Source organism: Populus nigra, chromosome 1 (genome assembly GCF_951802175.1).
Source record: "Populus nigra chromosome 1, ddPopNigr1.1, whole genome shotgun sequence".
NCBI classification, from domain to species: Eukaryota; Viridiplantae; Streptophyta; class Magnoliopsida; order Malpighiales; family Salicaceae; genus Populus; species Populus nigra.
Window position 1 is genome coordinate 39,082,418 of NC_084852.1, and position 25,336 is coordinate 39,107,753.

General features: G+C 33.9%; 5 protein-coding genes across 7 annotated transcripts; 4 read left to right on the top strand and 1 right to left on the bottom strand.

Moving 5' to 3' along the window:
* Positions 1 to 1,295: 1,295 nt before the first annotated feature.
* LOC133690686 (cadmium-induced protein AS8) lies at positions 1,296 to 4,091 on the bottom strand. Its single transcript, XM_062110935.1, has 4 exons — positions 3,917 to 4,091; positions 3,565 to 3,812; positions 3,140 to 3,415; positions 1,296 to 1,891 (listed from the first exon to the last, which is right to left on the bottom strand). The coding sequence occupies exons 2-4, from the start codon at positions 3,803 to 3,805 to the stop codon at positions 1,878 to 1,880; spliced, it is 531 nt and encodes a 176-aa protein (XP_061966919.1). The 5' UTR covers positions 3,806 to 3,812; positions 3,917 to 4,091; the 3' UTR covers positions 1,296 to 1,877.
* Positions 4,092 to 6,336: 2,245 nt separating this feature from the next.
* Positions 6,337 to 6,807, top strand: LOC133681830 (SKP1-like protein 1A). The gene has a single exon (XM_062104991.1). The coding sequence runs from the start codon at positions 6,337 to 6,339 to the stop codon at positions 6,805 to 6,807; it is 471 nt and encodes a 156-aa protein (XP_061960975.1).
* Positions 6,808 to 11,596: 4,789 nt separating this feature from the next.
* Positions 11,597 to 14,904, top strand: LOC133702389 (uncharacterized). Of its 2 annotated transcripts, none has more exons than XM_062126728.1 (5): positions 11,597 to 12,631; positions 13,071 to 13,166; positions 13,296 to 13,344; positions 13,919 to 14,028; positions 14,488 to 14,904. In XM_062126728.1, the coding sequence occupies exons 1-4, from the start codon at positions 12,320 to 12,322 to the stop codon at positions 14,005 to 14,007; spliced, it is 546 nt and encodes a 181-aa protein (XP_061982712.1). In that variant the 5' UTR covers positions 11,597 to 12,319; the 3' UTR covers positions 14,008 to 14,028; positions 14,488 to 14,904. The 2 variants fall into 2 exon arrangements, with proteins under 2 accessions (XP_061982712.1, XP_061982721.1); XM_062126737.1 differs by lacking the exon at positions 14,488 to 14,904 and adding an exon at positions 14,157 to 14,424.
* A 2,264-nt stretch (positions 14,905 to 17,168) lies between these two features.
* LOC133681839 (uncharacterized) lies at positions 17,169 to 17,648 on the top strand. Its single transcript, XM_062105003.1, has one exon. It carries the CDS (start codon positions 17,169 to 17,171, stop codon positions 17,646 to 17,648), a length of 480 nt encoding a protein of 159 aa, XP_061960987.1.
* Positions 17,649 to 21,933: 4,285 nt separating this feature from the next.
* On the top strand, positions 21,934 to 23,952 carry LOC133691199 (protein PAM68, chloroplastic). 2 transcript variants are annotated; one of them, XM_062111613.1, is made up of 2 exons: positions 21,934 to 22,292; positions 23,282 to 23,952. In XM_062111613.1, exons 1-2 carry the CDS (start codon positions 22,187 to 22,189, stop codon positions 23,809 to 23,811), a joined length of 636 nt encoding a protein of 211 aa, XP_061967597.1. In that variant the 5' UTR covers positions 21,934 to 22,186; the 3' UTR covers positions 23,812 to 23,952. The 2 variants fall into 2 exon arrangements, with proteins under 2 accessions (XP_061967597.1, XP_061967589.1); XM_062111605.1 differs by having other exon boundaries at positions 21,945 to 22,282; positions 23,230 to 23,952.
* Positions 23,953 to 25,336: the final 1,384 nt, after the last annotated feature.

The window sequence follows — 25,336 nt, forward strand, 5'->3', positions numbered from 1 at the left end:
GATTCTGCCTTGTTTATGAGTACATATTTAGCAGAATCAGCTCTTTTGCTGGATAATAGTAGAGAGAGGTGTTCTTTTTCATTCATTGGATTGAAGATTATGGGCAGTTGCAGCTGGAATCAATACAAGACAGAAAACTAAGAAGAACAAAGGGTGTTTCATGAAATTAAGTGGAGCATTGAATGATTTTTCTATGGTAATCCTGCCGATTGAAATCTTTGTCTCTCTTTTTTTTTTCTTTCGATGACTTTTTATCTTTTCTTTCAAAATATAGTTATTAAAACACGATAAAAATAAGATTTTAAAACCAAAATATAAATATCTAAAACTACAGGTATTATAGATGTCAAAATTAAAAATTTTAGAGATGAAATTGTACATTTTTGTTACTAAAGATTGCACTATAATGAAAGAGTGCAAATGTGCAATCTATAGTGGAGAGCTGCAAGGAAAGTCCTAGCTTTCTTTTGAAAACAAATGTCGCGTACGTTAATTACGAGAGTGGTGCGGTGCTATGCTTGTTGAGTTTTCTATGTTTTTTATTTTTTATTTTATTTTTTATTGAAAGGGTTGTATAATCAAAATTTGATCAAATAAGATTTCTTGTCATTTATAGTACTCTTTTTTTTCTTCAATTTTCTCAATTATAACAGTTAGTTTCAAATTAATGATCTAGATTTCACAAACATGCTTTACCATATTTTTTTAGAGTATGGGAAGATCCAAATCTCTTATAATTATGAGAAATTATCAACATATGGAGTCATATTCTCCCATCTTATATAAATATCAAATTCATTACAAAATTATTCATAGATCTCACCTTTACATGAAACAAAACAAAAACAAAAACAAAAATACAATTTTGAATGTATGAATAATTCCACCCAAAAACGTAGCAAAATTCTCCTTTTCTTTCTAAGTACTTATGTAGTTGTACGATGTATATGTTATCAAGAGACAATTTCAATAATTCACATCCTATAATGAGTGTGGTAGTCAATTTGATAATGCCAATCATTGGCAATGTGTTCCTTGCTACTGGAATATAGATTTTACTTTGAGTTGTCATCCAATCAAATATCTAGGTCGTGAAATCAACTCATAGATTTTCACCAATCAATGGGCTGTCTAGTTTGATTATAAACCCAACTTAGTCTAAGTCAAGTTGCAATGTTTTTCAGACCAATTCAGGCTGGGCAAGGTTTGATAGCCACTAGTTATAACACATCCTGGAGACAAAGGAGAGAGTAGAATCAATCAAAGCACTACGAGAACAGTAAACCCACCCCACAAAACAGAAAATGAAGCTTTGCTTTACTGGAAATGTAAGAATATTCTGCGTTGGTTATCACACAAATCAGGTCTCTAACAAGCAACAAAAACAAGATGGTATGCAGGTCTTTTTTTTCCTGTTTGTTTAATGTTGTTATAGAAGACAGCTGAAGTAGTAATCTAGCACACGGCTCTAGCAGTAAACTTAGCTTGTGTGTTCTCGTTTGTCTGGCTGATACAACCTGCAAAATCCATAGAAAAAAACTGAAGAGAGCTAGCTTTTCTTTCTCAGTATCTCCTTTTCTTTCAAGAGGATATTGAGGCACAGGACAAGGTTAGGCACCCCTTTGAGCTTTTCAAAAAGAATATGACAAAAAAAGGGTTCAAATTTAGTATGTGAGACAGTTAATAAAAGAGGAAGGGGGGCATGATAGGACCTCTCATTTATGTTGCCAAAGCACAACCAAGACGAGCAAACAGAAAGGAGGGAAAAATTACTGTTTTCTTTTCAATTGATGGTAATGCCACTATGCTTATAATGGTAACAGCGCTTACAACTTTTTCAAGCCATTATGCTTATAATGGTCAAGCGCTCTGCCATGTCAATCTTCCGTACCTGCAGGAAACAAGAGATCGTTATTATAATAGAATCACTCCTACAACAGAAGGGGAGAGGGGGAGGACTTGTGGTCTGAACCAGATGGGCGCAATATAACACATAATGGACGATGCTGACATCACGGAACTCAATACTACAGTAGAGAAATGGCTCAATCCTGAAATATATCAGAGCATAGATGTTTAAAGTCTGATATTATCTCCAACAGCAATTAGCTGAAAGTAGCAGGCGTAAAAACTCTTACAATCTCGCTTTCCTAAATGAATTAGGCTAGTGAGAAATCAATCCTCCAGAACTTGTGAGTAAACCCTCATGAATGATTCCACAAAGTCCGTAGAGACGTAGAATGCAAAACAGAAAACCCGGAGTCTAAGAGACCCCCCCCTCCCCAAATCACCATCTCTCCAGGATTTGTGGGTAAACCCACTTCTAACCAGCGATTCCCCAAACCTCATAAAACTGGAGTTAAAAAAAGACAACCACGAGTCTAAGAGACATCCCCGCGTTAATTCTTGGAAACCTTAAAGCTTTGGAATTGGATATGATTTCAACTACTCTAAAAACCTTTTAATCTATCACTATTGCCCTGATACATTTTCCAAAAAATACAACGCAATACTTGTGGCAGCATATAGTAGGCTAAAAACGTGATGGAACTTAAAAATGCTCTTAATATCTCCTCGATGTCACATTGCTGCTAGATGTCAGCAATCAATACGACAACTATAAGATTTTACATTCACTGCTTCTTGGTTATTTACTACCAACCTTTTCCTCCTGATGAAAAATTACAAAAAGGATTCCTATCACCATAAGCAACAAGTCCTAAATATCCAAAGCCATTCCCATGCCAGCATATACACACATGCACTTTGAAGTAACATCAACTTCAGCACATCAATTTCAGTTAAAAAATTGTCAATACTTGATGCCAAGCCTAACACCAATCAATAATCCCCATTAAGCAGCAAGCCTTGATATTAAAAGAAAATAGCACCACTTCAAGGCCTTTGAGATTATGCTAGACATCAACGTTAATAAAAAAAAAAGAGAGAGAAAGAAAATAGCACCATTACATATAGCCAATTAAATACCAGAATGATGAAAATGAAAGTTTGCAAGCTACGAGGAAAAGAACAAGTTGGAAGTAGAAAAAGGTCAAACAATATAGCAAGCAGCAAAAATAAAGAAATAAAAATATCCAAACACTAAAATCATTACAATAACTTAAAAATGCTCCCACACCTTTTCCAGGAGGAAAGAATCGACTGGAAAATGTTTCCAAGACTTTCGACAACGATCCAGCATTGACAGACAGTTTGCTCTTCATGTCAACCAAGTCAACCCCATTATCCAATAAAAGCTTCTTATTAAAGCTAGACAACCTTCCACTGGTTTCTCTTTGCAATAGAGAAGCGCGAGATGCAACATTATTCCACCCTTCCCCCGCAACATCTCTGGCAGAAAGAAGACCATTTGATTTGGCAATCGCCAATGCGCCACTTCTTGTTGCCACAATAGCTTAAAAAAATAAATAAATCAAGCATTACATCAACTTCAACTGGATCAATTCCATTCTTTTTCGAAAGAATCATTTATAACTATCTTTTGGGTAAGAATAAAACAATTTCAATTACTAAGCAAAAGGGAAGGAAAATTTCATATGGTACCATTATAAGGGACTTGAAAGAGGTAATTAGCAGGAAGCCCGATACCAAAACCAACAAAAGTGATGCCCACACTAAATCCAACACCACAACCAGCACCAACATACCCAATTGCTTCTGGACCAAACCCAGGACCCCATCCAACACCACAGCCAATGCCTATCCCCATACCCCAAAATGCTCCAGATGTTGGATGCACTGGGTTCCATCTTTCATATCTCCTGCACAGCCCTTTTATTATCATTTTTTACCTGAGAAAAACACAAGGACAAACAATGAATCATTTTATGGTTGAAACATAAATAGAATAATGATAAAAGAAAAGGAAGAAAAAGAAAGAAATGATTGTCGTCACCATAGACAAACACTGCTTGCTGCAAGTATTGTCTTCCTCATCCTCTTCTCTTGATTCCGTGACCGTGAGCGAGTAAGGGGGTGGATTTGCGAGTTCTTGTGGACGGTGTTAAGAATCAGAGATGCCGTGGGCTCGTTTCAAGACTCAAGTTCGTTTTCTTTCCTTATGTTGGGCTACTGATACTGGGTTTTAAAATGGATTGGTTGCTGTTTCTTGAGCCACATCCTTTTGTTTTGTTTGGCCATAGCTTTTGATTATTTGTCCAAATTTTTTTCTTGAAAAAAAAAGAAGAAGAGTTGATTAATGAACTATATATTGTCCTCTTATGATGGAAGCTTGATAATTGCCAACGCAGGTTGGATTAAAATTTTGGTGAATGTTAAAAAAAACACCTAGGTGTTATTAAGGTGTTTTCTAGCAAAAAAAAAAAAAAAACTATAAGGAAGTTAACTCGACGTGATTTAGTTGATTTTGCAGGTTCAAAAATAACTTGAATGATGGGTAAACATATAATTTGACCAAAAAAAAATTAAAACAATATCTTTTATTAAATATTAAGGCAACGATATATTGGATAGATTTATATTTGCTCGAATCAACTCAAATTTATTTGATTAACTAAGTTTAACTTGCTATATCCCCGACCCAGTTTATGAGACCTTGTAGAAAGCAATTAATTTTTTTTATTAAGCTTAATTTTCAATTAACCTAATATTAAAGGATGAAATTAAAAATAAAATTTAATTAGAAAAAATAAATTGAGTTAACCCAGGTTAATCTGTCAAACCCAAGTTATGAGATTGGAATAACCGCGTATAAATAAAAAAATATTATGTTAAATTTTCAATCAACCTAATATTGAATGATAAAATTAAAAAAATAATAATTAAAAAATATATAAAAAACCACTTGAGTCAATCGACCATATTTGTTACTCCGGTTATAAGATTATAAAAACAAATTAAAACTAAAACTAAATGACAAAACATTGTTTACTAATCATTGTACATAAACTCACAAACACTAGTCTTTAGTTGTTCATCTTCACATTGTTTTGCACTTTAATCCATGTAGTTTGCAGAATTTACAACTTCGTCATAAAACTTTTTTTTTTTATTTCACATTGTAGTTTATGGAAATTGAAAGAAAGAAGGGAATGTCATTGAAAAGAGAAAGAAATATTTTGATCAGTCATATTACAACTACAAAAAAATCAATCTTGGTATTTATGGGTTTGTTTTGACAAGGAAGGTTCAATAAAGGTGCATGGTAAAAGTTTTTTCATTTTCATTTTGATTTTTTAGGCCTTTAGATAGTGTTTTAGGGTTGTTATTAAGGTTACTATGATTTATTAAGAATTGAACTTCATGATTTTTCAGATAGAATTTTTCGAGTCTAATGACTTAGATCGTAAGTTCGAAAAGTTAACACAAGTTTTTTTTCTTAAAAAATACTTTATAATTCTCTTTATTTTTTTATCGGGTTATTTCAATCTCATGATCTGAACCGTGGATTTGAAGACATATTCCAGATTAGCTCGACTCTAATACCGAGGTTACATATTTGTTACGTTACCTCGGGTTGATTAGGATTATTTTTTTATGTTTTTTTTACTATTTTTTGTTCTTTCATATTTAATATGCAGTAAACTAAGATACATTGTTTGTCCTATATTAAAAAAATATTTTTTTTCATGTTGTCCTGATCGCTTTTCTTTGTAAAATTAATATATTTATTATTTTTTTATTTTTTTATCTAATTAAAATAAAATAACTTTATTTAAACCTTATTAGGCCTATAACTCAAGGTACGTATTTTTTTTCTTTAATGCGCAGAAAATTAGTCCACCTTGGCGGCAAAACCGGACACCAAAGCTAGTTTGTACTATTCCTTTTGAATTATATAGACACACATGCATGCATATACACGTGTGTGGGTGAGTAATGTTTAGTATATTAAATTAAAATGTGAAAATCAAAAGAAAAAAAAGAAAGAAGCCCAACCCGTCCCATAAAATAAATAAATAAAAAATCCAACAGCACTCCACCGAATGTAAAATGACGGAGGGAGACTAACTGGGCACAAGTTTATTTTCACCTAAGCCAAGGAGACTATTTCGTCTAGGAGTCTTGATGGCATTGGCTGACAAATCGTACAACTCACTGAATCCAACGTCTGGTTGGAGTTGTACAAAAACCCCTGTAAACTTCTCGTAAAGTCATCAATTAATTAGTTCTCTTACCTTATTTTTCCATAATTTTTGGCTTGCTCTATCACTTTCTGAAAAATCCTTCCACGCATTAATCTATCGCAAGCTAAGAAGAATATTGACCATGTTGTGCCAATACCCTGGGGACAACAATAAAATCGTTCCTTCATCTCAAAAAACCAGTGTAAGCAAGAGTTCAGATGAAAAAAGCATGCCTTCATCTAAGAAGATTACACTAGGAAGTTCCGACGGAGAAACCTTCGAGGTAGAGGAGGCAGTAGCCCTCGAATCCAAAACCATCAAGCGCATGATCGAGGAATCCTCCTCGAGCAACCAAGAGGTCATCACGTTGCCTATTGTCTCCGCCAATATCCTAGCCAAGGTCTTGCAATACTGCGAGAAGCACATCGAAGATGACAGAAGCACCGCTAAGGAACTCATGACATGGGATGCCGATTTTGTCAAGCTCGATAAAGACACGCTCTTTCAGCTCGTCCTTGCTGCAAACTATCTTGGTATCGAGAGATTGGTCGATTTGGCGAGTGAAGGTGCATGGAGCAAGGTGAGGCCAGAGATCGGAGGTTTGCGTTTTCGCAAGATGTATGGAAACAACTGTAGTTCTTATGAAGATCAAGAGATTGAGATGGGGTACCTATGGGTTTCGGGTAGTTATACAGGGTAAAATGCCCTCATCATACTCTATCAGGTTACTATGAGAATAGTGGTTTTCTCTGATTTTGTTTTACATAACTTCTACACAACAACAATTAGTTTTCTTTCCTTTTCAAGCATTGTTATTATTATTTTTTTTAAAGAGAGCTTGTGTTTTTTTTTTAAAAAATTTTATTGTTATTTTAAAGAAAGCTCTTTGAATATTTGGGTTGGAATTGGATGATACCTGAGTTTTTTTTTTTTCATCGTACAAGATTAGAATATAAGAAGAGACAATGTAAAAGAGTTTTTTCGTACATTTATTAATTGAGGATTGAATAATTTAGCTGAGTTAATTTCTTTGATTTTTAATGGATATTTCACCCGAATTATACAGTCACAAATTTATGACCAACATAATAGGTCATAAATGTAAATTACATTTAGAAAAAAAAATTTCCGTGTCCTAATAAGAACTTCTTGATTCAGAATAATATATATTAAACTCAAAATATCTCTAAAAAATCCAGCCTTATCTATAATATATAGCTAAAAACAAATTAAAATTGAATTTGAAGTAGATTGTAGTTGAGGTTGTTTGTCAAAACATTTTTCATTTGAAAATGTATTAATTAAATAATATTATTTTTTATTTTGACATAAAAAATCTAAAAATAATTAATTTAAAACTAAAAATAATTTAAAAAACACAATCCAACCAGACAAATAAACAATTCCTTAAGAATAAATCATGCATGATGAACACGTCCAAGTAGAAAACCTATGCAAGCCACCAAATATATATTAAGTTGGTTAATCGATAAAATCCATCCTTTTTGTTAAAGGTATATGTATGAAAAAAGTGGTATATCAATTTTTCTAAAAAAAGAAATTACATGGAGTGTTTTAGATAATCATCCGTATAATTAATGATTAATCTGGTGCCCAATAATTAGGAATGCTCAAAACGGCGTAACCCAACACAAAACCAAGATGGACGTTTATGCATGGGAACAGAACCAAGATGGACGTTTATGCATGGGAACAGGGGCGAAGACAACGGGAGGTTGGCAGGGATCCCGACCCCTGTAAAGAAATTTTTTTTCATGTTTTAAGTTCATTCTCAGTATTTTTATAAAACATCGCACAAATCACAACATTTTAGCCCCCCTTAATTTTATGTTTTGGTTCCACCCCTGCATGGGAACCGTATGTGAAATCCGAATCCGAATCCAATTCCTAAACGAACATTAAGCTGGTCGAAGTCCGTACGTGTTCGAAAGTCATATATGTAAATCTCGCTTCTGCATATTCTGGGTTAGGGTTTTTTCAATCTCTACCAATATTATTTTGATCAAAACTCTCACTAAACAAAGAACAGAAACGCACACCATGTCTTCATCAAAGAAAATCGCCCTCGGGACTTCAGATCGGGAAACCTTTGAGGTAGAGGAGGGAGTAGCCCTAGAATCTGAAACAATGAAGCATCTGATTGAAGTTTGAAGACTGGGCAGCGTAATCCCATTACCAAATATTACTGGCATGATCCTTTCCAAGGTCATTGAGTACTGCAAGGAAGAACACGTCGGTAGTCAAGCACTGATGGTCTTACAAACGGGGAAAGCACGCCAAAAACAAATTCCTACTAGAACTTTACCGACGGATGTATTTCATCTGTATTTCCAATGGTAAATCACCGACGGCTAGTCCATCGGTGATGGTGGCATGTGCCGTAAATATTTTCAGAATTCTCTGTAAAATACCGATGGCTATAGTCTGTTGGCAATGTCAATGATAAATCACCGACGGACTTGTTGTCATTGATTGTGGCATGGGCCATAATTTTTTTCAACTCTCTGTGTAATACCGACAAACCTATTCCGTTTGGAAGGCTGTCGTAAAAAAATCATTTAGAATAAATATTTTTTTTTCAAATATTATATTGATTAATAGTAAAAAAATTAATTAACCAAATAAAATTGTATTAAACATTAAAAATATAAAAATAATGTTAAATAATATTCATCCAAATATTCATTACAAATTTAATGTGTTTCAAAAACAAAATTAAACTAGAATAACGACGGAGCTGGAAGAGGAGGAGGGTGTTTGTTCCCGGGACTGTACGACCAAAAAAGGGTTGCACATGTATCATCACCCATCCTTGATCTAATGTCCATGATCATTTGATAAAACTGATCATAATCCGTCGAGAGTCGTTCATATTGTTGTTTCCAGGCAATGAACTCCTCAGACTAGGTGCTTGATACTGATGGAGAGCTCCCAACGGTTGAGACACTACGGGTCGTCCGCAAGTTTTCGGCCGTAGTGATGGAGAGCCCATAGACCCGATTTTTCGAGTCCACCAGACAATCTTACCTCCATCCACAAATCCGGATTGAAATCTGGATGGTTCAAAGGATTGTCCTCATATCTCTCCCTCAACCGGCTATTATAGGTCTCCTAATTTTTTTTAAAAAAATTATCATATTCAATTTAAAAAAATAATAACTTACAAAATAAAATGATTGAACGAACATACCACGAAGTGCCTTGAATTTACAAACAATAAGTCTTAATTTATAAGCGAACTTCACTTCGATCCCAAACATCTGGCGAAATATATAGAATGGATATGCCTTGAATAATTGGAAATTAAGAGTGGTTTTGCGGACCTATGGATCTAATGGTTGTTGTAGAATTACCATGACAATAATTTAACATCGAAGGTAAGCCTCAAAGGCAGGTCTAATCTAATTTCTACAAGAGACATGCAATACTGAAAAGTGAAGCACACAAAGATATTGTATTTGCTATGAATCAGATATGGGCTAGATCTTGCACCGATTTAAAAGGGTGTTGGATATAGCATCGTTACTCGGAAGATGATCATGGATGAGCATGTTCGGAGACCTATGATAAAAGTTGCTGAAAACTAACGCTAAATATAAGAATGTAGTCGATAGATGCTATATATGCTAAAATATTTAAGGACAAAGATAGGGTGACAGTGTTTCTACACACACACAAAAATAAAATTCTGAATAGTGTTGTATAGTAAAATATAGTAGAAGATATATAATCCTTATACTATAATAAAAAAACTAACAATAATACTTATATTATTGATCTCCCAAATTATACGAGTATTTCCATAACCTTCAATGTTTTCAATATTTTATTTTTTATTATGTGTTAAGCCTTTATATATAGAATTTGGTGTTGACTTAAGGCTGGATCTTTCACAAGTAAAGGTAATTGATGTGCAAATATATTTATGGACTAGATAAGGCAAAGTTTGTGAAGAATCTTGTATTCTTCAAATGCACAATCCAACAAAAATAACTATAAATTTAGATTTAATAGCTGGATTAGGCTTAAATTTTATCAAATGAATATACTGATTCACTTATGTAAGTGGGCTGTCTGGTTATAGCCAATCGAGGTATGAAAAACCCTCAAATTAGCCCAAGAAAGTATTGCTCTTGCTATTATAATTATTTTCCCTGATAGTTTTTATTTGAATTATTTTTCTTGCTTAATTTTGAATTTTTTTTTTTTTTTGAAAAAGGTCGATATATTGAAAGGGCTAACCAAAAAGTAGCAAAAAACAAGATATACGGAAGAGAAACATAAAATAAAGATAAGAGAATCACAAAAAACAAAAAGCAAACACAAAAAGAAAGAAAAAGAATGCTAACAGATACATAACTAAAAAAGAACATCAAGATTGAAGGAGCTGATACGCCACACTTAACGCCTTGATTTGGTGTTAGACAAATCTATAATACCTTCAGGCCTCATAATTAAAGTAGTGTCAGTAGTTATAAAAAACTTAACTGTAGATTTGAGCCAATTTGAGAGGCGATAAAGAATTAAGAATAAACTGTCTTTGAACGTCGCAGTTTCATCATTAAAGATTACCTTATTCCTCATAAGTCATATACTCCAGCTAACATAACAAGAAAGCATAGACCAAGCCTTACGCTGGAATTTTCCAAACACTAGATAATTTTTTTTGATTAGTTTGATTTTAATTTTCATATAAATAATTGGTGTATTGTTTTTTATTAGATTATTGATATTCAATTTTTCTAAAAATTATTATAACTTTCTTTATCTATTTCTATATAGTTTATAGCCATAACTTTAGGGTTTTAAAACGCTAATTTTACAAGTTGTGTCCTGACTCTGTTTGGTTACATGGTAGCATCCACGTTTAGGTGCGTAAACAATCAACAATGTGTTTAGTTAACAGCGGACCACACTTTTTGATACATGAGTCCCACACAAATGTGCGTTCCAAATGCAGGAGTAGGAAAAGCAAGTCTGCTTAGATTGTTTGTTTTTATGGTAATTATTGTGGTTGTGGTTGACAAAAAATGATTTTGAAAAAATCACTTTTTCTATAATTGGTGCATATATAATGTGTGTTTGGTTAAAATTATGGTTTGATTTTTTTTTTTTGATAAAAATCATGACATGATATATTTGGTTAAAATTATGGTTATGGTTGATGTTATATATAAAATGACTAAAAAGAACATAAATGAATTTATTCTTTGTTTTAAAAGAAAACAAAATATTTAATCCAAATAAAAAGCACTAAAAAAATTATTTTTTTATATTAAAAAATAAATATTATTATCCCATCAAACTATTCCCAATGTTACCACCAACATAATCAAAGCTCTCTGTTATTAAATGCTAAAAAAACACACCAGCAAAAACTGCAAGCATTTTTCAAAAAAACTCTTAACATTAAAACCAAGTATTACAACATAGGTTTCTTTATTGCATGTTTTTTACTCCAAACGAGTGAGCCACCAGTTAGTCCCTCGAAGAAGATGGCCTGCATAATATCTTCTTGCGCAGCTCTTTCATCTCACTCACTTCTTTCCGCTGACTCACTCCCAACTAGCTCAACTCGCTAAATCATCAAACCCAATTCCCTTTCATGGGGCTTTTCATTTCCCACCATACACATCTCCATCAACAACAACCACCCATCCTCTCTCAACAAGGTTTGCACACACTCTTCTTCAATCTCTCTTTACCCTGGAAACTACTTTGAAAAGGGAACAAATTTTAAGACGATGGAAGCTTCGTTTTAGGAGGAGAAGCAGTGGAGGAGGACAGATGATGGAAGCCACAGTGGAGGAGGAGAAGCACTGGAGGGGGACAGATCAGGCTAATTATTTTTTGGATAATAAACATTAATTGTTTAGCAACGTTTTCTGAACAGCAGCCACGGCAAAAGAGACATGAGCAGCCAAGAGCTTAGCAAAAATTGTTTTTTTAGAAAAAAAACCTTGATAAATGTGGCACGAAACAAACAAGTGGCACGTAATTCCCATAAGCCAAAAATCTACTCGAGTATTTCCCCTATAACGCACAGAATTCCAAAATTCAAAAACCCCGCCACTATAATTTTCAAAATCCAAACAATCAACTTTCTCATTCCTTTACACTCTCATAAATTCTGATTTTTTTTTTTAAAAAAAGAAGAAACACTCATCCTTCCTCTCTCTCCCCCAACCAAGATGAAGAAAAAAATGAAAAGTCGAAAATCGCCATTGCCTATGGCATCGCCACCATCTCCATCGCCACCAAAATCTAGCATTCTCAACAGCAACAAGAAAAAGAAGCCGATCGCATCTGTTGCTGCCGCCGCTGGTGTTTTGAGATCATCACCACCGCCATCTCTTGATAAAACCCTAGCTTCAATCTCCGATCTCAAGGAGTTAGCCTCTTCTCGCTTCGACGATATCAAGAGCCGTCTCATCGATCGCTCTCACTCTGAGATCATCAAAGATCTCGAAGCCTCTCACTCTCGTCTCCACAAACGCTTCAAGGTCCTCTTCATTAGACTCTTTTTATTCAACCGCTCACAAATTTAGTTTTCTTTTAAAGAATTATATCTCCGTTTGGTTTAATTGTGCCACCTTTTATTGTTATAGTTTACAATTTAGCTCCAGTTAAAGGAATTCATCGCTTTGTTGTTGAGTTTAATTTTTTCCGATTAATGAACAGTTTTTTTCTTTTGCATGTTTTTTGAGGATCTATTTCTTTGGTTGCTGAGAAATCAAAAGAAAATGAAATTAGAATCCGAGATCGTATGTATCAAGTTCTGATTTGATCTGCTATAAACACAGCTATCTCTAGAATTAGACAGACAGTATTTCACCTTGTGTTTGATTTAAAGGCGTTTGCGTTTTGGCGCTATCAAATCCTTTTTCCGCCTTGATAAACTAACCGGCTGCTTCTATACGCATGCATATTCTAATTCACCAGATTCAGAGCCAAACATGCCAGCAGATGATGGATGAATCGGAGAAGGATTTTAAGAAGATGACTGAACGGGTTACTGAAACCACCGAAGCAATGAAGGTAAAGAAAGCTTTACTCCTTTGTTTTTTGAATCACAAAGTAACCAGTTCTATACTCCTGCTCATGGTGATTTCACCAGTTTTATGTGTGTGATGTAGTGATTCTCTTGGTCTCTCTTTCTGTCTGCAGGAGACATACACAGAGTTCATGGCAGAAGCACAAGCCACCGCATCTCGTGGTATGTTTAAGTATCTCATCGTTCTTGTTTATTGCCTGTGTGATAGACCAACTGTAGTTCTGAAGTTGAAGAAGACTATATAAACTGTATATATGATGTACCAAATCTCTTCACAAAGTGGCTGGGTTAGTTTTGCTACCAAATTTGCAGGTAATTCCCCAAAGCAAAAACTCACTTTCTTTGAAAGCGGTTTTAATTGCACTAAAAATATTACGTACTTACAAACACGGCTGCCCAGAACTTTTTAATGAGAGATTACTATTGACAATATTTGGTGTTTGTTGAAAGTAGCTTCTAGTTTGACATTGAATCTGATTACTTGAGTATGCACCCTGAATCCACTGACAAGCATGACATTACGAGTGAGTTTTGTTTGTTTATTTTTCCGTGTGTAATGAGACTTGCAATCTAGCACTACTATCTTTGTAGATCTAGCATCAAGTGAGAAGTTCCTACCATTTGTAAATATTAGTGGAAGTTTTGCAGGTTACTTGGAAGGGTCACACTAGTAGGTTTCACCAATGCATCACATGCCATCTTATTCCTTTTTACAATCTATTGATTTTTTTCTCAGTGTGCAAAACCACAATCCCTGAGCTTGCAAAGTCCTTGGAGAAATCCATTGGTGCTCTCCAAAGCCGCTTCGGTATTCCATCAAATTGATCATTTGCTGTGATTTTCTCGGTAATTATCCTTCGATTTTCTTTCTTTCTTTCTTGATGCCACTTTTGCTACAGGTAGATGATGAGCATTTGTTCTACTCTTGAAATACCACTTATCCTATATTTGTAAAAAGAAAACGATTTTTTCAGCAATTTCCAATTCGAAGAGAAGTGGATGACGCATTTTTTGGGGGGGAGTTACGCTACACTGGCGTGCAAAGAAATATTTTGTCATGTAATTTTAAGTACGAACCCTGGACAGACAATAAATCTACGAACACGTAACAGATTGGTGTGTTGGTTATCACAAATCATTTTGCTTGGCTGGTTGCTATAGCTATTATTAAAGCAGTTTTACTGCTTTGTTTAACTTATGCGGATCTTTTTCTTCAATTAACATCATCTTACTATTTTTGCAGTTGATCTTGTATTCCGTTTTAATTTTTTCTGCAATTAATATATCTGATGATTTTCATTTCAGATCGTTTGTTACTCAATTGGATGCCGTCATCAAACAAGTAAAGATGTACAGATTAAGCACCGTACCGGTGTTGGTTAGGGATGAAATTTAGAAGGACAATGATCTGCAACTCTCAGCCATTTCTTATCCTCACCTGATAACTAATGAATGTTACATTTAGAAAGACAAATCTAGCTGATAATGGCTTATAGTCTATAATATACCGGAAGAAAGGATTATCTTTGCTTTAGTGGTTTACCCATTTAAGATGAATCTACCAGTGCAGACTGTCAAGTGAGCTAGGCCTCCAATCAGTTTGTCGAAGTGATGTGTCTTTCCTTGTTTCCCTTTTCTCTCTTTTTCGTAGCTGTATGTGTTCCCTCTTGGCATTGTCGTGGTATTATTTGGTTTGGGAGTGAGATTACATTTTCAACTCTAGGGGAGATAATAGTCAAATAAACTATATACTTAAAACCAAGCAGAATAATGACTTTCCGATTCTGAGATAGATAAGTGAAGCCGGAAAGATGATGTCCAAGTCCGAGTGTTTGGACTTGTCTCCGGTCATATATCCATCTATCAAGAGAAAAATATTAAGCTCCGATCACTTTTACCTTTATCGGGGATAGGGATCTGGATCTTAAAGCAGGAGTTGCCACAGGATGGAAATCAGTTGTCGTTCATGAGCTGTTCGAAATTCAGACTTCGTCAGTGACTCAATTATTTATGTATTAAGGTTAATGAGCCAATGCATATCTATTTTTAAGCTTTTATAAAATGGAACCAAGTTTGGGCTGAACTCATGAGTTGATTTGATTAGACTTGTGAGGTACACTTCTAATTTAGAACCTTTGAGAAAGCCCACATAAAAACCTATGAACATTTATGTGAGATCTATGGGAGAAAAAGTTGTGTCAGATCTCGTACGTAAAACAACCTAATTCTACATACTACTAGTAGTTTTGTATTTATATATTATTAGCCTGTTTTTCAATTTAATGATTGCTCTATAAGGCGACACATATTTGAATTATAAGTTAAGCTCGTCCACAGGTTCATTCAATACCTACCGAGATCTCGGTCTTGGCTTTCTGCTTCAGTACTCTTTGAAAACAAACAAATCCTAACACTACTGTCTCCTTAGTTTCCCCCACATCTCCATAATTTTACGTTTTTTAACGACGCTGCGGGAACTCGGATCATGCTTTTACTTTTTGGATGCAGGTCAGATGAACCCTGAAAAGCCACGTAGGCAGCTCGGCTCGTTAGCTTAGCTAGTGGTCATGAAAGATGAAACTTGAAATATATATGGTCTCGTGAGTTCTTATCCCGTTCCCTATTCAATTAGCCACGCACTCTTATTAGTTACATCTCTAAGACTCTGCTCTCCTTCAAAAGAGTTCAACAACCTTTCCTTCAAGTATTTAAACCATGGATCATGTGACTTGCAAACTTATGTATCGAACTAAGGACCCTTTACAAGCTTTAGCAAGACTCTCAGTGTTCATTGGTTTTGCAGAGAAAACTTTCAGAGAGAATTTCTGGGAGCATGAAAGAGTTTATTAAAAAAATTATAAGGATTTTCATGTTAAAATAAGTATATATATATATAAAAAAAAGGTTTTTATGGCCCAAGAACCTGGGCACAATTGGCGGTGACCAAAAGAAGTTCCATCATGCGACAGGTCACCTGCCATAACTCATAAGAAAAAAACTAGAGCAGATGATGTCTGCTCTTGAGAAAAAATAAAAACAAATTCCATTTGCGCATGAGCTATTTGATTGTAGGTCAGGAGCTTAGGCCTAGCCTGCTACAGTACCCCTCAATGCCTGATTCTTCTTTTATTTTTCTATTTAAATATTTAGTAATGCCCTCTCCTTATTCTTTTAACTTTTGGGTTTAACTTTGTTTTTAAACAGTGATTAGCTTTTTACATGTTTTTTTTTCTCCGATTTTCTCCTCTAGTATTTTTTTATAAATTAGTTGTATTTATATAATGCAATATTTTGTTTTGTTATTAACAACAAAATTAAGCTCTAACATAAAATACATAAAAACATGTTGAATATAATGAACAATATGTGTCAAACATATATATTTTTGAGTTATCTTTTTTTACTAAGGAGGTCAGCTTCCCATTTTATTATTTAATTAGCATTAATAAATTCTTTTCTATTTAATTTATTTTGTTAAGCATGCATCTTTTTGTTTCCCAGTTAGAAAAATTATGATACCCATTTTTTTTTTAATATATATGTATACATACTCATCTTTTACTTGAAAATTAACCTGAAATCATGCCGTAGCGTAACGGAATATAAGGCTGGCGAGTACTATTTAGGAGCACGTACAGCAATAGAATCTGTTTTTTGTTTGGTTAAGGGAACAGGTATATTGGCATCTATTTTATTTTTTCTGGCTTGTGTTTTTCTTGTGTTAAACCGAAGCATCATCAATGTTACAAAAGGATAACATCTCGTAGATGCATCAAGACCCTCTTATATAATTTTTCTCCCCTTCAAAACTCTGCACTGTCTGCTGTTACAACCTTCAGATGCAAGAAAACATCCCAAAAAATAAAAACAAACAGCAATTCCTCTCTTAGATTAGATTAGATTATTAAATAAGGGCCAGGGTTTGCGGATCAGAAGAGGCTTAATTTCCAATTCTCTCTGCAAACCCATCTGGTAGCCCTGATCAAATGTCCTCTCAGACCCCAGATATTTCCCCTTCTTATGATAATAATGATGATATCCATGATCTCGCTTTTGCCAAAAGAAGGTGTTGTTGGATACCATGTTTAACCACAGATCCAGTACCGTCGTCCAGTGGTACTGCTGGACCAGGATTTTGGCAAAGAATCAAGCCTGTAGACCGCACAACGAGCCCAGAATCATGGTGGTTTCGGGGATGGATGAGAATCCGGGATTGCTCAGAACTACTTGCAGGCCCCAGATGGAAAACATTTCTGCGGAGGTTTAATAAGAAGCCAGGCGGTGGCACTCAATACGGGAGATTTCAGTATGATCCTTCGAGTTATGCCCTTAACTTCGACCAGGGTTCAAGACGACGTCCCGAGGATGATGATCTTATGGAGAGGAGCTTCTCATCCAGGTACTCCCTCCCGCCTTCTCGTAAGTCATCTATTGATTTCGACAAGGAGGGGTTGTTGATCACATGATCACGAGATATGTTGTTCACCTTTTATCCTCAAACCCTCATATTCAAATCTTGAAAAGGGTAGCATGGAAAAATGGGAGGTTTTTCTTAATTAATTGCTTTGTTTGATGATTTCTTTTAGTAATTTTCTTATATATGTTTCATTATATGTTTTCAGGTATTTTTTTTTTCTGGAATGTGAGGAAAATATGAAAATCTCGTCATGTTGTTAAATTTTTATTTCTCATAGTTGGATGATCACCAATCTTTTCTTCCAAACCAATCCATTCCTACTCCTTATGCGCTTCTCCTTTGTGTGCCCTACCTGTCACGGATATATATATATATATATATATATATATATGCGCTTTCTTGCAACCGAGTTGTGTGCCTTTCATATCATTTTGTGGAATCCAACAATTAAATATGTTTTGAAATTTGCAGCTCCTGCGTTGCTTTCATTGTGCTTTATGCGAATACTGTTTGCTTTGATACGCGGAGTGACGATGATAAAATTGTTAGAAATCTGTATACATTATATAGGAAACACAAAATCCAGCAGCTTTTAATGTATGCTGGACATGACTTTTGAATTATAACTTTAGTTTTGAATTATAATTCAAAATTTAAAAAAAAAAAATTGAGGATAAGAATAAGTTAAAGTGACATTCACGGACTTTGAAATCAAAATCATCACCTAATAATTAAATTAAATTAAATTTTGTAAAATAAATATTAGTCTTAGAAAATCAGGTAATGAATCAACGTTATCATTATCGCAGCCTTTCAAATGATAAGTAACATTTACTTAGTATTTTCTCATAAATTTATTCTATCATACTAAATTATTTCTAGGCTTATTTTGTGATTTATTTTTCATAGGACATCAAAGATTTTGATGTTAATATTTCATCGATATTTGATTTGGACAAAAAAAATTGACATTAATCCTTAATAAAAGGAGATTTCATTGATTTTTTATTTTTTACAAAAAAATTGATATTAATCCCTAGAAATATAAGATGTTGTTGATTTTTTATTTTTGACCAAAAAAATTAATGTTAATCTTTAAAATAAAAAATTTCATTGATTTTTTTATTTTTAATATTAATCCTTAAAATAGAAGATTTAATTTATCGTTTGGAAATTTTTATAATGGGCATGGACCCATATGGATGGTAAACATTGGATTTCGTAACTACTCTTTTAAATATGAAAATAATCCTATCATTTGTTTTATAAATTTTGAAAACTAGTTGAAAATTAATATCTAAGCACAAATTGTTTTTGGACTAAAAATTGGCATATGATCCTCACATAGAATCTACACATCCAATAATAAATAAATAATCCCTCGTTAAAAAAAATCCTTCCATAAAACTCAAAACTTTTATATATAAAAATCAAAACACCTTAAATAAGATTGATAACGTAGCACAAATCATTCAACACAAATAAGTCAATGCAACATATGTTATTTAACATAAATAAATCAACATGATCAAAGACGTCACACAAATCACACAATTCGTTGAGAATAGATAAGTTAATGCATTAGGGTTCGAAATCGACCTTCTAAAATTACAGGAATCGACTAGAGATTACTAGAATAGTGAGAGATAATGGTGGTGCGTGTTTGATATGTGCTCGTGATGGCAATCATAGGTGGCACATCATTGTATACGTTAGCAAGGGATAGAGACACGTGGATCACCTTGTAGGATGCATCTCTTCTTCTTCTTTCTTGTAGTAACAACAATTTCATCACCTTATAAGAGATCCTTTGTGTGAAACTTTCAGTTCTCTCTCTCTCTCTCATTCTTTTCTCTTTGTTTTTAGGTGGTAGAGGTTGGTCTGTCAGGTTAGGGTTGATCAATGTCGAGGGTTTTATGCCTACCATAGGTGATAGAAAAAAAAAGACAGAAAAGTTGTCCAAGTTTAATTTGGCTAAAATTTTCTATGTTTGCTGATGAGTAGATTATGCTATTACTATCGGTAAGATGAAGCTCCGGCAGTGGTGGTGGGTGTGGTTATTGTCTTAACCCAATCTTTTACTTCTATTTTTGTATATATTTTAAAAATTAGAAAAAAATTCCAAAAATATGTGATTTTAGTAAATTTAGTTAGTTTTTAATCGTTTCATCATTTTTCTTTGTGTTAAGAAAATAAATCATGAAAATAATAATAATAATAAAAGAAAATGGTTGGGGTTGAAATTAGACTAATAATTGAGCATCCCATGCATAAATGAAGTTTGAGAATCCTTAGGCAACAACTGAGAGTTTTAAATTGAAGAGGAAATTGAGAAAAAAATTTAATTTGATTTCACTTGGCTAAGAGTGAAAAAACTCTAAAGTTCAATAATGATTCTGAAATAAATTGCTAAGCTAGAAGTCAATAAAGATTTTAATTGAAGAAGAAATTAAAAATGGAATATTAGATAGATTTAATTATTGGACTAAATTGAATCAATTGAAAACAATTGGACAAAAATAGAATTAATTTGAGACTGAATTGAATTAAATCAATTCGATTGGACTTAATTGGAATTAATTGGATTATCAATGAATTAGTTGGACTAAATCAAAACAAATGGATTAAAAAAAATAGGACAAACATTTCCTCATTTCCAATATAGTTCTTAAGTTTTGAAATTTTTAATTTTAATCAAATTAGCCCTACATCACATTTTTCTTCTTATTTATACCCCTAATTGAATCAATTTAGGCCTCTATATTTAATAATTTATTGCAAATTCATCATCGGTTCTCAAAATTGTGCAATTTTGACCAATCGAATTCCTAACTTTGATTTTCTTCTTCGATTAAGCTTTTTATTGATTTTTAACTTGATTATTTGTTTCAAAATCATCATTGAACTTCAAACTTTTTTAACTTTTAGCCAAATTAAATCAAATTAAGCTATTTTCTCAAATCTCTCTTCAATTTAAAACTCTCAATCATGGCCCCAAAAACTCTCAAACTTAATATATGTTTGTGATGCTCAATTATTTGTCCAATTTCAACCCCTACTATATGTTTTTTTTTGTTTTTTTTTAATGATTTTCATGACTTGTTTTACACACAAAAATGATGAAATGATTACAAATTAACTAAATTTATGAAAAAGACATATTTTTGGATTTTGTTTTCTAATTTTTAAAATATATACAAAAATAAAGGCAATAAATTAGGTTATGACAATTTTCTTATCTTTACAATGTTTACAATCCAAAGTCACGTAAAAGATTTTGTGCAGTAAGTTTGCAAAGAAAATGGTGATATTTGAAAAGGATCTAACACCTATAGAAATCACATATTTGAAAGAAAAAAAAATGTGACAAGCTTAGAAATCATATTATGATCTCATTATAATAGACAACCTACCAAGATGGTATTAAATCTAAAAATGGTTAATTAGAGAGGTGACCTATCTCATGGTTTAGAAATAACTTACATGGTTATAGGATTAGGCCTGAGATATCCTAATTGCATGATTGAATATGAAACTTCTTAATAGTAGGGTTAGCTATTTTTTCTTGATCATAGGATCGAAACTGATATTTCCTGATGATAGGGTTAAAAAACAGAAATTCTTGAAGACAATGTTGAATTTTCCTGATTACAGAGTTTAAAATGAAAATTTCTTGTAGCAAGGTTGAATTTTTCTTCTCTAATAAAAATTATTGATGGAGTATTTTTCATAGGTATTTTTGTTGTTATTTGCGAATTTTCTATTAATTTATATCAAATTTTAAAAACAAAGAAAAAAAATAAAATTGATTAGAAATTATATATACAAGGCTTTCACTAAATTTTGTTTTGCTTACAACTGGAATTTTTCATTGAATATTAATAGATTATCTTTTGATTTACAAGACTCAAACGATCACAATTTACCCAATTCGATAGAATTTGTTTGCTTTCAAAGAGATCTTTTATGATTTGGCATATAATGAGTTGTTTTTTGATCTTTTAGAGATGTCTAATTAAGCTCGTGTTAGTTAGTTTTTGCACATTATTTCTCATGATCGATGCATTCGTGAGGAAATATTTTTTTGATAATTTTTTTCCTATATTCGAAATCTAAATGATAACGTTGGAAGCATAATATACACTGACTTCATATTTAATCCTTACAAACATCGGTTTCCTCGAAAGCCAAAAGAAGAACAATAGTGAAGAAAAATGGAGTTCTTAGTAAATGAAAATGAAAAGCCTATATAGTAATAAAAAGGGAAATATTTTAGTGGTAAAATTAAAAGAAACTTTGCAGTAGAGGATATAATTTGGAATTCAGAACACATGGGGGCCTTGGGGGACTGATTTGTAGTTCGCTCAGAAGAAAAATCAACAAGTGTTTGTTTCTCCATGAACATGCAAGTAACCTTATCCTCTCCCAACTTTAAACTACACTGAGCCCCTCTGGTTTTCTGAGGAAGAGCTAAATAATACTGCAAGCATGTCTCTACTCGGAAGTTAAGGTTTAGTGTTAGCTAAATTGCCTTATCTACACTCAGGACACAAAAGCAAGAAAGAGAAGGAGATAAAGAAGAAGTGAATGGCTGAAATAGCAGCTGGAGTAGTGAGACTATCATCCTCAACATCACCATTTTCTTGGCCTTACAAGCTCTCTTCAACATCTCTTTTTTCCAAGGTAATAACTAGTAAGTATTGAAATTTATCTTCCTGGCAATTCTATAATCTGTAGCCTGTAGAGAGAAACTGGTGTTATCTGTTTATCGAGCCCAATAATTGTTTTCGTCTTTATTGTTGGATACAGTAAAGCAATTTGAATTTTTGTTTTTAATTTATTGGTTAGAATTGTTACTAGGTTCATGAATGCGTCTCTTTCTTGTTCAGATCTGGTGGGATTTTATGAATTTCTTACTAGGAAACAACTTTTATTGAAAAGGCTTTGCAGTCATTCTTTTTTGCATTTGGGTTCTTCAATTTTCAGGGAAATGGTATCTTTAGTGAGTGGAAGAAAATACGCACATGTCATACTTCAGAAAGTCCAGGATTCTTAAGATATATAAATGTTTTTTTTAGTTTCTAAAAGTTTCTGTTTCTGCCTCTCTGCAATCCCGTTTGATTAGATTAGATTAGATCCCAATTTCCATTTCAATTTATACAGTGTATCACAATGAAATGTTAGAAGCACAACCAGTAATTGAGTTAAATAGTACTGCTAAGCATTTCAAGAATACTACTTTGTGAGAGAGGATAGAGAAAATGTTAGACAGCATTTAAGAAAAGACTTGCATGGGGTGCTTTCTTGGTTAAAAACTTTGGACAAAATTTGATATTACAGCTTTGGTTTGGTTGAGCTTTGTGCACCAAAAGTGTTCAGGGAATACAATTGCTTTGCATAAACTGCAATTTGCGAAATTGTGGTGGACATAAATGTTTGACGAGGTTTAAACAATTAGTTTTTTCTTCTAGGACAATTCAGCTCAGTGTGATTGAATTTCTTAATCAAACAGCAAGTTTCATGTTTCTTGTTTAATTGTTTCAAACATCACTTAGATTTGTTAGCCTGCTGATTTCTTTAAATCTGCGATGGTTTGTCCATAACAATTGTAGTTTGCATCTGGCTTTTAGATTGATCGTATTTGTGAACGAGCCTCAAACTCCCCTTCTTCGCTTGTTCCAGCCAAACAAACCTTGCGATTTCCAGTTCCCATACCAGGTTTTTTCCAAAATCAATCTCGCTTGTCACATCCCTCATCCCTATATGCAACCTTGAATAGCCCAAGAGGCTTTGGTCAACCTCCGAAGAGAAGCAAAAAGACCAAGAAATCAAAGCCAGGCAATGATGAAGATGACGAGGACGACGAGGAGGAGGAGCAAGAAGAACCAGATGCCGGGGTAATACCCGAAGTAGTGACTAACAGGATGATGACCAGGATGGGAATCTCGGTGGGGGCTCCCTTGTTTGTTGGAGTGTTGTTCTTCCCATTCTTCTACTATCTCAAAGTTGGTTTGAAGATTGATGTGCCTACATGGGTGCCTTTTATTGTGTCCTTCATCTTCTTCGGGTCTGCCTTACTAGGTGTGAGTTATGGCATTGTGTCCTCCAGTTGGGATCCAAAGAGAGAAGGATCATTTTGGGGTTGGAACGAGGCTCAGAAGAACTGGCCTGTTTTTTGGCAGTCTCTACGGGGGAGACCTGGCAAGCAGTAGGCTCTCTTATCTCTTGCCCTGTTTCTGCTTTCCTTGGATATTCTTGTGCTAAAAAAATAAAGACAATTTTGGTAGTCTTGAATGAATCTGTAAATTCTTACTTAACATATGCTTTCAAATAGAGCTTTTTATTTTTTATAATCCATATGGCCGACCACTATTTGAACTCAGCATGTGCTCTCTGGAGAGGCCTTATGGATTTGATGTGGCTTTCTGCAAGGCCTTTAACATATCAGTCATATCAAGCCTAGAAAATGGCCCACACGGGACCTTACCAGCATGAACCTCATCAATGTTCTGGCTTGTCATGAGCCCAAAATTCAATTTTATAATGCGTCCTTTCACGTCTACTTCTTCTCTTCAGACATGGGCCTCTCTCATCACTAAATTCCTCCACAGAGAATTTGAGTCGTCGAGTTTTATGGTGGTTCGATCCTTGGAAGCGATCGATAACCACATTACTTCAAACTTGTTAAAAGTTGTTTTTTTAAAATAATAATTATAAATAATCAGGGCTTTACAGCCCTAAAGATTAAACTAAGCTTGTGTTACAGGATCCAATTGGATCATAGTATAAACTTAAATACAAACTCATAGGAAGTGAGGTTAAAATCCAATTATTCTTATTAGGAGGATTCATTGATAAATTAAAATTAGCTGACTGAATTTGCTTCTCGATAAACACGTTGAATCTTCACCTCCCAGAATTACATTGATCATTATTAGCCACAAAAACCTTTTTTCATATTTTCAGTAATCACCTGGTTTGTATAATCAATTAACGGTCACAATCCTACTAACTAATTATCCATCCAGAATTGCGCATTTCTACCATTGCTAATTGACCATCTAGTACCTTGAATCACAAGAGACCATTTCATTAAAAACAACTTTCTAAAGAGGAGAGTCTCTCTCTCTCGCTTGAACCTGAGTAGTGGGTTACTGCGCTCTGATATATTTGCTTATCACAAACTTGTCTTTCGTGAATGGCCCCCCATCCAATCTTCATGATAATTTGCTTTGTTTACTGAGTGCATTTTCCTTATTCCTATACCACCATCCAATTTCGGTTTGCAGAGCTCATTCCACCAAATTAGATGGATCTTATTCTTGTCCTCTTTCTGACCCCAGATGAAAATTCTGCAGATTTTCTTAATCTCATAACGGGTGGACTTCAGGATAAGTGAGGATTGCATAGAATACAATGGAATAGCTGCTAGCACAGACTTGTAAAGAGTTGCTCTCCCAGCCAAGGATAAATGTTTTGCTTTCCGACTGGATCCAACTCCCAAACCGAATGCATCTTCTAACATCCACTAGCATGACTCTCACCTTCTCAGTAGCTGATATAACTTAATTGAAATCTCCCAATACCGACCATGGAGATGAAATGGACCAAGCCAAAATTGAAAGCAGTTTGAAGCATTCCCTCTTCAATTAATTATTTGAATTCACAGATACCACAATGCACAACCAAGTTGAGTCATCAATCACGTTCACCTTTGTATGGATGAAATGCTGTGAA